This window comes from Oncorhynchus kisutch, linkage group LG10, assembly GCF_002021735.2.
Source record: "Oncorhynchus kisutch isolate 150728-3 linkage group LG10, Okis_V2, whole genome shotgun sequence".
Taxonomy (NCBI): domain Eukaryota; kingdom Metazoa; phylum Chordata; class Actinopteri; order Salmoniformes; family Salmonidae; genus Oncorhynchus; species Oncorhynchus kisutch.
Window position 1 is genome coordinate 19,240,573 of NC_034183.2, and position 13,233 is coordinate 19,253,805.

The 13,233-nt window shown below is 43.9% G+C and overlaps 1 protein-coding gene across 2 annotated transcripts in view; it reads left to right on the forward strand.

Annotated features, from left to right (window-relative positions):
* Positions 1-13,233, forward strand: part of LOC109897866 (C3 and PZP-like alpha-2-macroglobulin domain-containing protein 8) — a 56,751-nt gene that overhangs the window by 20,088 nt on the left and 23,430 nt on the right. For both annotated transcript variants that reach the window (XM_020492485.2, XM_020492487.2), the window contains exons 14-27: positions 1,739-1,931; positions 2,147-2,322; positions 4,115-4,264; positions 4,366-4,527; positions 4,619-4,761; positions 5,005-5,067; positions 5,856-6,087; positions 6,682-6,835; positions 7,616-7,755; positions 7,886-7,937; positions 8,090-8,388; positions 10,684-10,909; positions 11,265-11,441; positions 11,657-11,738. In XM_020492485.2, coding sequence (XP_020348074.1) covers positions 1,739-1,931; positions 2,147-2,322; positions 4,115-4,264; positions 4,366-4,527; positions 4,619-4,761; positions 5,005-5,067; positions 5,856-6,087; positions 6,682-6,835; positions 7,616-7,755; positions 7,886-7,937; positions 8,090-8,388; positions 10,684-10,909; positions 11,265-11,441; positions 11,657-11,738 — 2,249 coding nt within the window. The remainder of the gene's footprint in view (positions 1-1,738; positions 1,932-2,146; positions 2,323-4,114; positions 4,265-4,365; positions 4,528-4,618; positions 4,762-5,004; positions 5,068-5,855; positions 6,088-6,681; positions 6,836-7,615; positions 7,756-7,885; positions 7,938-8,089; positions 8,389-10,683; positions 10,910-11,264; positions 11,442-11,656; positions 11,739-13,233) is intronic.

Consider the following 13,233-nt stretch of genomic DNA (forward strand, 5'->3'; position numbering starts at 1 on the left):
TTTACTATCATTACTTTACTATCCACTTTACGCCACTTTACTATCGTTACTTTACTATCCACTTTACTCCACTTTGCTATCATTACTTTACTATCCATTTTACTCCACTTTACTATCATTACTTTACTATCCACTTTACTCCACTTTACTATCATTACTTTACTATCCACTCTACTATCATTACTGTACTATCCACTTAAATCCACTCTACTATCATTACGTTACTATCTACTTTACTAGCATTACTTTACTATCCACTTTACTCCACTTTACTATCATTACTTTACTTTCCACTTTACTCCACTTTACTATCATTACTTTACTATTTACTTTACTCCATTTTACTATCATTACTTTACTCCACTTTATTATCATTACTTTACTATTTACTTTACTCCACTTTACTAGCATTACTTTACTATCCACTTTACTATCATTACTTTACTATCCACTTTACTCCACTTTACTATCATTACTTTACTATCCACTTTACTCCACTTTACTATCATTACTTTACTATCCACTTTACTCCACTTTACTACCATTACGTTACTATCCACATTACTCCACTTTACTATCATTACTTTACTATCCACTTTACTCCACTTTACTACCATTACTTTACTATCCACATTACTCCACTTTACTATCATTACTTTACTATCCACTTTACTCCACTTTACTATCATTACTTTACTATCCACTCTACTATCATTACTGTACTATCCACTTAAATCCACTCTACTATCATTACGTTACTATCTACTTTACTAGCATTACTTTACTATCCACTTTACTCCACTTTACTATCATTACTTTACTATCCACTTTACTCCACTTTACTATCATTACTTTACTATTTACTTTACTCCATTTTACTATCATTACTTTACTCCACTTTACTATCATTACTTTACTATCCACTTTACTCCACTTTACTACCATTACTTTACTATCCACATTACTCCACTTTACTATCATTACTTTACTATCCACTTTACTCCACTTTACTATCATTACTTTACTATCCACTCTACTATCATTACTGTACTATCCACTTAAATCCACTCTACTATCATTACGTTACTATCTACTTTACTAGCATTACTTTACTATCCACTTTACTCCACTTTACTATCATTACTTTACTATCCACTTTACTCCACTTTACTATCATTACTTTACTCCATTTTATTATCATTACTTTACTATTTACTTTACTCCACTTTACTAGCATTACTTTACTATCCACTTTACTATCATTACTTTACTATCCACTTTACTCCACTTTACTATCATTACTTTACTATCCACTTTACACCACTTTACTATCATTACTTTACTATCCACTTTACTCCACTTTACTACCATTACGTTACTATCCACATTACCCCACTTTACTATCATTACTTTACTATCCACTTTACTCCACTTTACTACCATTACTTTACTATCCACATTACTCCACTTTACTATCATTACTTTACTATCCACTTTACTCCACTCTACTATCATTACTTTACTACACTTTACTATCATTACTTTACTATCCACTTTACTACACTTTACTCCACTTTACTATCATTACACATAATCAGGGCTCCAACACCACCATTGAAACATGGGGCACATATCATATATTGATTGTATGTTAAGAGTAATAACAGAGTACTACTTATACTATTATAATCATTATGATGCCCATATTGTAAAGGTTTATTCTGAATGTTGTGTTTAGATCGGTGAGGAAGCTGAGGTCACTCTGAAGTCCACCTGTCCCTGTAACTTCACCCTCCACTATGAGATTGCCTCCAGAGGGAACATCATCCAGTCTGGCCAGCAGCAGTCCAACGCTACAGCCCAAAGAAGCAAGAGGGCAGCGGTCACCTTCGACAAGAACGTCCACACAACCCAGCAGCCCAGTGGCTCTGGTCAGTACTAGAGTCCCAGATGAGAAGTCTATTTTGTTCCATAATGAAGAGTATTTTGACTAATTGACACAATGTTTGTACCAAATGTTCCAATACATTCTGCTGAGAATACATAGAGGATAGTTTGTCAAACTCTGTAGATAAATGGCTCTGAAACTCCCTTCAGTCTCTTCTCTCCCTCTTCTTCCCCTCTTTGTCTTCCCACGCCCCTCCAGATCCGGCGGCCTCCTCCCCACAGGACGAGACAGACAGCTGTATTTCGGTGCTGCATTTCCCTGTGACCCACGCCATGGCACCCCTCAGCCGCCTCCTGGTCTACTACGTGAGGGAGAATGGAGAGGGCGTCACTGACAGTCTACAGATCCCTATACAGCCCAGCTTTGAGAACCAGGTACCCTAACAATACCTCCATCTCTCTCTGAGTCCTTGCATCTCTCACTATGCACTGTACATAGTCCTCCCTGTACACACAGTCCTCGCTGTACACATAGTCCTCCCTGTTACACACAGTCCTGCCTGTACACACAGTCCTGCCTGTACACACAGTTCTGCCTGTACATAATCCTCCCTGTACACACAGTCCTCCCTGTACACACAGTCCTCCCTGTACACACAGTCCTGCCTGTACATAGTCCTCCCTGTACACACAGTCCTCCCTGTACACACATACCTCCCTGTACACACAGTCCTGCCTGTACACACAGTCCTCCCTGTACACACAGTCCTCCCTGTACACACAGTCCTGCCTGTACATAGTCCTCCCTGTACACACAGTCCTCCCTGTACACACATACCTCCCTGTACACACAGTCCTGCCTGTACACACAGACCTCCCTGTACACACAGTCCTGCCTGTACACACAGTCCTGCCTGTACACACAGTCCTCCCTGTACACAGTCCTCCCTGTACACACAATCCTGCCTGTACAAACAGTCCTGCCTGTACATAGTCCTCCCTGTACACACAGTCCTGCCTGTACACACAGTCCTGCCTGTACGTAGTCCACCCTGTACACACAGTCCTCCCTCTACACACAGTCCTCCCTGTACACACAGTCCTGCCTGTACACACAGTCCTGTCTGTACATAGTCCTCCCTGTACACACAGTCCTCCCTGTACACACTATCCTCCCTCTACACACAGTCCTCCCTGTACACACAGTCCTGCCTGTACACACAGTCCTCCCTGTACACCCAGTCCTCCCATTCTCTGTGAGAATGATAGGTAGGTCTATCATGGTTGCCAGTCTGCCTAACCCCAACTCCTGCCAGGCATCAAAGGACTTGGCTAAACAGAAACACACAGGCAACCAGACCACGTTCAGTTTGGGATGACAGAGACGTTGCCCACTATTCTTGTGCGGTTTCCAGTTGACTTGATTACCATAGTTGACTGAAGTCCCATTCTATACTACAGTGTGATCCCCAGTGCCAGTGAGTCCCTGTAAACAACCAGCTGTGTTGGCCCATGAGCTCCCTAGTTGCTGGCTGCATTAGGTGGGGTATGTTAAGTCCTTCCGTGGAGTTTTTACTGCAACCTGGTATACAATCATTGAGGTAGGGGGAGGTGTGTGTGTGGCTACCTGCATGGACATGATGAGACAGAGACTGTGTGTGTGTGTAACAGTATAACTTTAGTCCGTCCCCTCGCCGGGCTCGAACCAGGGACCCTCTGCACACATCAACAACAGTCACCCTCGAAGCATCGTTACCCATCGCTCCACAAAAGCCGCGACCCTCTGCAAGGGGAACCACTACTTCATGGTCTCAAAGCGAGTGATGTCACCGATTGAAATGCTATTAGCCCGCACCACCGCTAACTAGCTAGCCATTTCACATCCGTTACACGTGCGTGTGTGTGCGTGTTTGCGTGCATGTGGCGATGAGTGGGGTCATGACAGGCAGGATGATGAAGGGTTGGATTTGGAGACCAGAGGAACACATTACCAGGGCTAATTTGGGCTAGTGTGTGAAAACCGGTTTGGGGTGTGACAGTTTAGGGCTGTCATTCTCTGTCTTCAAGCCCTGCATTTAACTGCTGACTCCTGACCATAAAGACATCACGGCTTCAGCTATGGTTCTCACAGGAGCACTCACAGTTCAGTTGAACGTCTCTGTGGATGATGTCTCCAATCAAACAAAGCATTTCACTGTATTTTTTTTGTATCACCTATTTTCTGTAGGTGTCTGTCTCTCTGTCCACCAATGAGTCAATGCCAGGTGACCATATCAGTCTGCGTGTCAGTGGTGAGAAGGGCTCCTGCGTTTGTGTCGCCACTGTGGACAAGAGCCTCTATCTCCTCAAGCCAGACTTCCAGCTCAGTCCAGACAAGGTCTGTCTCCCTCCATCTTACCTTATATCTCATCTGTAGTACAACTAATCTATATTCAGACAGGAAATGAATTGAAGACATCCATGTCCACTGTTCTGTAGGTGTTTAAAGAACTGGCAGACTTTGACGTGTCCGATGCCTTCGGAGTCCCCAAAGACGACGGGCACTTCTGGTGGCCGGGGCTGTCGTCTAGCCGACGGAGGCGCTCTTCAGTGTTCCCCTGGCACTGGGACATCACTAAAGATGCCCGCTTCGCCTTCACGGTAAGGGCAATACTCTGTCACCAATCAATCACCTGACGTGGCATAAGATCTTCAGTGTAGATCGCTTTTACAATGTGTGTCTGTGTAACAGGAGACTGGCCTGGTGGTGATGACTGACATGGTGAGCCTGAACCACAGACAGAGTGGAGGGATGTACACGGACGAGGCCGTTCCCGCCTTCCAGCCTCACACATCCACGCTGGTGGCAGCCATGAACTCTCGCACCATGCCCAGGTAGCTACAGGCACAGAGCCAGGTTTCTGCCCCCTGGAGCTAACCACTGTGCCCCACTAGTATCTGAAGTAGAAACTGGGCCTATATCTTTAATCCTCCAGATAAACATTATACACATGGTGTGCCTTAACACATGTCAGCAAGGGTTTAGAGACAATCCATTTTCCAATTCCGGGTTATTGCATCCAGGTCCATAATGAAAGGACTTTATTGATGTCAGGTTGTGTTGTGTTTTGGTTGCAGAGCAGAAAAGCGCAGACGGACATTCTTCCCGGAGACGTGGGTGTGGCACTGCGTCAATGTCAGGTACTGGAATAGCTACATCATCTCTGTGTGTGTGTGCGCGCGTGTGTGTTTGAGTGAGTGGGTGGGGATGGTCTCAGCTGCATCAGATTGTGGGGATTTGGTGGCGTTCCAGATCTGTAAACTTGGAAGATGGAGGAGTGGGTGGGGAAGGAGGGGTAAGGGAGTACATATTTGAGAGGAGATATTTCACCACTCGTTGACTGTCCAGTATTTTCTCCCAGTGGGTGTGAATGTGGCTCATTTAAGCAGGGTTGGAACACGCACTGGCTTTCTCAACAGCTCCTTCCATTCATTTCCAGCCAATATAAATTAACTGGCCATATGTTTCCATATGCTTGATTCCTTTGGGCAGAGTTGTGTTCTGCCTAATTTACTATTCAATCCAACGCTTTGATTTCCCTTATTGAGTGTATCAAAGTAGTTTTTGGGTGACTTTCATCAAAAAGAAGGGCATTAGTAATTTCCGAGAACGTTTATTATGCTCTGTGAAAGTTGGCCAAAACCAACGTCAGTATGAGTAACAATGATCTCACCCATCTATACCGAACACCTAACTGCCTGTTTTTAAACCTATGTATTGCTATGGGCAGAATATTACTTAGTTACAGCTGTTGTCCTAATAAGACACATACGGTATTAGATCAATCCCATTAGTGTCATAATGTTCTTGTTCCAAACATTGGTCAGAAGCACTGTTTGCTATGGGGTCATGCTTAGAGAAAATTGCTTTGTTGGAATCTTGCATTATTGTCTGTGTTTCAGTTTTTCCCCAAAATCTGTTTTAACAGTGATGTCACTGGGGAAGCTGAGTTGCGATTGGACGTTCCAGACTCCATTACCACCTGGGTGACGGAGGCCATTGGCTTGTCAGAGGAGAAGGGGCTGGGCCTTTCCAAGAGGGTGGAGCTTCGTACCTTCAAGCCCTTCTTCGTAGATTTCACCCTCCCCTACAGTGTGATACAGGGGGAGCAGACCAAAGTACCGCTGACCGTTTACAACTACTTGTCTAGCTGCGCAGAGGTGAGGGGCTGAGGAAAGGGGCGGATCTAAACCATGACCAATATAAATATTTACGCTTGGAGCAGAGCAATCCAGTCCTAATATGACCATAAGTGTGTCCATCCTCCATCATGGTGTTGGCAGATGAGCCTGTTAAAGGGCTGTGCATGCTGCTCTGTAATGTCACGTTAGGTGATTATGTGGGCCAATGGAGCCCTCGCTTTGATGTCCGCCTGAACATGTGATTCTTATTTTTCCTGGAAAGTTATTTATGACTTGTGGCGTGTGGGTAAAGAACAGTGAAACGATCTGACAGCATTACCGAGTCCTCTGCGAAATTTGGACAATGACTGGAACTTAATCCTTCAGGGAGCCTGAGAGCAATGAGTCAGTCTGCATGGAAAATGTGCAATGTGATTAGAAAATTCCCCAAAATCCTTTAAGAGCTTTGAGGAGGTCACACTGCATGAAAGAACGGAGCGCAGAGCAGATATGATGCAATCATGTCCTGTCAGAAAAACTCCACCTCTGTTGTGTTAACACAGGACCTTCATGTCTCTCTGTCTCTCTCTCTCTCTCTCTCTCTCTCTCTCTCTCTCTCTCAAACTTCCTCAGGTCCATGTCAAAGTGACCATTCCCAAAGGCATCAAGTTTGTGGGCCACCCCGGGAAGCATTACCTCACCAGGAAGAAGTGTGTGGCTCCTGGAGAAGCCACACCCACATCCATAGTGTTGTCCTTCACTGAGCTGGGTGCTGCCAACATTACAGGTTATTCCAGCTAGTCAATTACTGGGGAACCCCCTGGGAAGAGTTCCAAGTTCTCTCATAGTTATTAAAGTTCCTGAAATCCTCAAAGCTTGCTGATGTTTTAGGCGTCTTGCTAATAGCTCTTGAAGTTTTGGATTTGATTTCTAGGATATTTCAGGTTAGTATGGTACACTGCCCTGTTGTTCCATGGTGTAGGAGTAACACCTGCCTTTTGCCTCTCCTATCCAGCCGTCCCAAAGTCCATGAGGCCTTTAAAGTCTGTACTGTATGTCCAAGACGTTCCATGCTGCTGAAAGACCTGATGCGTATGTGATCTGGTCATCCAGTGATACAAACAGTCCCCTCAAAAGTACATCTGGGAACAAAGCAGGCCACCAGCAGGGGAGCAGCCAGGGCCTTGCACTGACACTCAGTGGCATGTTGATGAGTTTTCAGGTCACTGGCAATAAATGGGCCCCCCGCGGCTCTGTCCCCTGACCCCTAGTCTTTCCCTCTCACTAGACACACACAAAGAGAACACATTGGCTCACAGCCACGACTCCAATGTGCTTCTCTGCAAAGGGAACTACATGTTCTTTGACAAACATGTTTTGTGTTGTTGTGCAACGTGGGATTGTGTTGTTGATAGATGTAAGGTGTGTTTGGTGGTTTTATATGTACTTTAAAAAACATTTTCTTTAAATAGCATTCTAAGTCCTGCTTAGTGGGAAATTACAAGCAAAAAAACAACAATGCTGATATATGGTGAGGTGAAGTGTATTTCTGTTTTTCCTGCCATAGCACGGGCCATTGCATATAATGAACCGGGCTGCTGCTCAGATGGACTCCAGTCAACGAAAACAAGCAAAAACACAGATGACCTAGAGGATCGAAGGAGCCCCATTGGCCTTGACTATGTCCGGAGGAGTGTCCTGGTGGAGGTATGAGAAATGGGAGAGAGACTGCCTGGGAAGAGAGCTGAGATGGGGAGCAGATGCTCGCTGTACCTTGTGCTGTCATTAGTAGAGTGATGTCAGCTCTAACATGTTTCTCTCTTCCTCCCTCCTACAGCCAGAGGGCCTGCCCAGACATTACACGTACAGTGTCTTCTTCTGCCCCAACGGTCAGTATAGACTTAAATGTTGTACTGTAGTACACAGGTCTCAGAGCAAATACATTTTGACTGTTACCCAACACCAATCTGCCTCTATACAGTCTGATTTATTTTCCTCACTGGGCCACAATTGAATGTAAATCTGACATTTCCATTTTCAGAGCGGATCCACATCTCTACACCCAACAAGTATGAGTACCAGTACGTGAAGAAGCCGGCCAAGATGACCCACTTTGAGGTGGCAGTGAAGACCCACAACGACGCCCACTTTGCCCTTTCACCCAGCCCCCACGACAGTGCTGAGATGCTGGAGATTGTGCTGGGGGGCAGACAGAACACTGGCTCCTGGATCTCCCTGGGCAAGATGGGCGAGCCAGTGGTCAGCGCCCCTACTCCGGGCATCCTCTCCTGGGATGAGTTCCGAAGCTTCTGGGTCAGCTGGAATGGTGGTGGGGTGCAGGTGAGAGTAGGGTGATGGTCAAACCTAGTTCTCGTTTGGATTTTGTAGCATCTATTCTACATAATGAGTTCTGGGATTTGTGTCCTCTTATGAATCCTATACAGATCCACCGTGTCATCTTCAACATAGAGCCCCAGTCAGTCAGTCAGTCAGTCAGCCAGTCAGGGCATGAGGTAGAGTATAGTAATGAGTTGGGGTAGTGACAGAGTTAAACAGGGAGCATTAGACTGGGCAGGCACAGGGGCTGTGTAGTCAAGAGGACTGGCGCCACTTTTAATGACATGCCTGTGAGGTCACGCTTAACTGGCTGATGTCAGCGAGGACACTCAGTGATCCGTGGCGTCCGCATGGCGCTGCCTGGCACACAGGCCTGAACCCTGCATTAGCCTCGCACCATTCACCAAAGGGAGCAATTAAAAGCCTGCTCTAGAACCCTGTATGGCCCAATAAGATTCATGTATTTTTCTAGTGACCGATTGCATTTTGGTTTGATGAGCCATGTTCATCTCTGCATGGTCTTTGGTTTAATGTGATTAAAAAATGCTTAGCAATACCCAGGGGGCAATCTGTTCATTTGCATGTGGAGTGGATGTTGGAAATATGTGATGAAGACTGCTCTTGCCAACTCTTGGAAATCGACTTTATGTGTGCCTCGGATTTGTACATGCAAAATCAACCCAAACCACTTTTTAAGTAGAATCTTATTGGGTTCTAGTATTTTACTATTGACAGGGACTAGTCACAGGGACTTCCTCTGTACAGCATGAGCTGAGCGAACACCTTTTTCAACCATTTTCTCATTAGATCAGTCTTCTGATCAGTAAGAAGTTCAGGACCACATTTATATTGTATCAGGCTTCTATTGGAACCTTGCAAAACCTAAGGCACATTTTGTATTTTTTTGTAATATTGTATTTTACTTATTATTTTTTTATACAATAAACAAAAAACATACATAGAAAAAACCAATCGACAACTTAAATAATGCATGGAAGAATCAAATGCTTTATTATTGAAATATTGAACAAAATCTGGCTACAGACAGAAACAACGCAACACAATGTGAAGCCATAAGAGGCAGAGTCTTACAAGCATCGGAAACAATATTGGGTGTGGATACGGTGGGAACGTGAGTCTGAGCAAATGTGATGTCATTCATGTTTGTTGAAATGTATGTATGTATGTATGTATGTATGTATGTATGTATGTACTGTATGTATGTATGTATGTACTGTATGTATGTATGTACTGTATGTATGTATGTACTGTATGTATGTACTGTATGTGTGTATGTATGTATGTACTGTATGTATGTATGTACTGCATGTATGTATGTACTGTATGTATGTATGTACTGTACTGTATGTATGTATGTATGTATGTATGTATGTATGTATGTATGTATGTATGTATGTATGTATGTATGTATGTATGTATGTACTGTATGTACTGTATGTATGTATGTATGTATGTATGTATGTATGTATGTATGTATGTATGTATGTATATATGTATGTATGTATGTACTGTATGTATGTATGTATGTATGTATGTATGTATGTATGTATGTACTGTATGTATGTATGTATGTACTGTATGTATGTATGTACTGTATGTATGTACTGTATGTATGTATGTATGTATGTACTGTATGTATGTATGTATGTATGTATGTATGTATGTATGTATGTATGTATGTATGTATGTATGTACTGTATGTATGTACTGTATGTATGTATGTATGTATGTATGTATGTATGTATGTATGTATGTATGTATGTATGTATGTATGTACTGTATGTATGTATGTACTGCATGTATGTATGTACTGTATGTATGTATGTATGTATGTATGTATGTACTGTATGTATGTATGTATGTATGTATGTATGTATGTATGTATGTATGTATGTATGTATGTATGTATGTATGTATGTATGTACTGTATGTATGTATGTATGTATGTATGTATGTATGTATGTATGTATGTACTGTATGTATGTATGTATGTATGTATGTATGTATGTATGTATGTATGTATGTATGTATGTATGTATGTAAAATGTTAAACACTGCACATTGTTTTAACTACTATCAATGAGAATAACAAAGTGCTGGGTCTATTTCTCTAACCAGCACTTGAGCCACAGATCTCAAATCACATACTCTACTCCCAATCCTAATCGTAACCGTTAGGTCAATGAAAGACATCTGACCCTGTATCAGTGGTTAGGGACAACTTCACCCATTTACTCTAGTCAAAAACCTCTAATCTCTCGTATCAATCATTGGTAGGTCGGACATGGCTTGCAGCCGTCCAATGAGTCGGTGATCCTGCAGTGGTCCAGCCCCCTCCCTGGGCAGGTGCGTCACATTGGTTTCTCCACGGGCTGGGGCTCGGTGGGTGAGTTTAAGATCTGGAGGAAGGAGGACTCTGATGAGAACCACAACGAGGCCTTCACACTGGGCGTTCCTCACAACGTGGTGCCTGGCTCTGAGACTGCCACTGCATCCATGATAGGTGAGGAGGGACACCATTTATTTCTCATCCATTTCTCTTCCACTTCCTTTTCATAGCTCAATCATTTTAATTATCTGAATGTCTGCTGCTACTCTTCACCCATGCACTCTGAAAACATCCTGTTCACTTTGACATACAGTACCTTGTCCTTGTGGTTAATCATAGTAAGCATCGCCAATTTCTCTCTAAATTACATTTGATGATATGGTCATAGTCTATTGCAATCCTGTTGATCCTGCAGCTAATTTATTTTAAGACCAATTCTGTTTTTAAAAAGAGATTGTAACTCAATAAAACTACCTTTATGCGAGGCAGTGTTGCTGATCTGTTTCTGCGCTGTGCTTTGTGATTTCAGGGGACGTGATGGGCCCCACCCTCAACAACCTGGACAAGCTGCTACGGCTGCCCTTCGGCTGTGGGGAGCAGAACATGATCCACTTTGCCCCCAATGTCTTTGTCCTCAAGTACCTGCAGAAGACAAGTCAGCTCAGCCCTGAGGTGGAGGCCGAGGCCACAGACTACCTGCTGCAAGGTAAACCACCAATGGTTCAAGGGCTTTGAGACCTGTCTTGAGATTTTCCTGCGAGTTATTAATCACATCTCAAGTGGCCCCTATTGAAGATCACTATACAAAATCAATCCATTACTATTCACTTAGATCTAAATCCACAGTGTACACGTTCTCTGATATTCACCTGGTCTAGATAGCTTCCACCCACTGATCCCCTCTCCCCTGTACCTTCCCAGGGTACCAGAGACAACTGACCTATAAGCGCCAGGATGGATCTTATAGTGCCTTTGGAGAGAGGGACTTCTCTGGGAGCATGTGGTAAGTCCTCTACTCTTCCCTTGAATTACATCCCTCAGTAAGTCATCTGCTGTTCCTTTAAGTCAGTTAACTCTGTATGGTACATAGATTAAAACTGCATATTGCAAGGCCTCCCGGGTGGCGCAGTGGTTAAGGGCGCTGTACTGCAGCACCAGCTGTGCCATCAGAGACTCTGGGTTCGCGCCCAGGCTCTGTCGTAACCGGCTGCGACCGGGAGGTCCGTGGGGTGATGCACAATTGGCCTAGCATCGTCCGGGTTAGGGAGGGTTTTGCCGGTAGGGATGTCCTTGTCTCATCGTGCACCAGCGACTCCTGTGGCTGGCCGGGCGCAGTGCGTGCTAACCAAGGTTGCCAGGTGCACGGTGTTTCCTCCGACACATTGGTGCGGCTGGCTTCCGGGTTGGATGCGCGGTGTTTAGAAGCAGTGCGCCTTGGTTGGGTTGTGTATCGGAGGGCGCATGACTTTCAACCTTCGTCTCTCCCGAGCCCGTACGGGAGTGTAGCGATGAGACAAGATAGTAGCTACAAAAACAATTGGAGACCACGAAATTGGGGAGAAAAAGGGGTAAAAAACTGCGTATTGCATCTCAATTTACCCTGGCCGGCGTGTTATTGGCAGAAACATTGAAGCTCTTATCAGTAACTTTGAATACATATGGTCAACATTCATACCCTCATAACCCTGTGTTTAATTCGGTCGATTTAGGCTCGCTGTGTTTATTTAATGTTTACACATCCCTGGAGGCAGGCAAGAGGCCACAACCATGTCATAATATTTGGAATAGTGAATACGGAGCTTATGAGAGGCTCCAATGTTCCGCTTGCATATTCGGGCCGCTTGCATAACTTCAGTGTGATTTATTAGTTGATGTGGGTATTATGATATTTAATATAGCTCAGACTGTGAAACAGCAGGTTAAATATACCCAGGAGAATCATACACAAACTCGTAATTGGTTCCCACAGGCAGCAATGGTGCTCCAGTGAGTTATTTGCTGTTAAAGCGGGTTAATGCACTCGGTACAGAATGGCCCCTGGTTGTTTTGGCCCCATGGGCAAGGCACCACCTCTGTATGTAGACTACATTACACTCCCTCCGTTCTCACACCCACACTACCACTGGAGACAGAGCAGCTTGCTAGGCTCCAGGCCACTTAAAGGGCAATTCCTCCACTTCTCAACCTGATATTCATTATCTCCATCATACCATTATCTACATATGTGAAAACAGAGCGTTTCAATGATCTGTGGTTAAAAAGATTAAGGTCCTAAAAAATGCTTCTCTGTGACATCATAGAGTAGGAGTAAAAGTCTTTTTTTTAAACCTGCAATGCGTTTCTAGCCAGTGGGAAAGTATTTTCTTAAACCTGCAATATGTTTCTAGCCAGTGGGAAAGTATTTTCTTAAACCTGCAATATGTTTCTAGCCAGTGGGAAAGTATTTTCTTAAACCTGCAATATGTTTCTAGCCAGTGGGAAAGTATTTTCTTAAACCT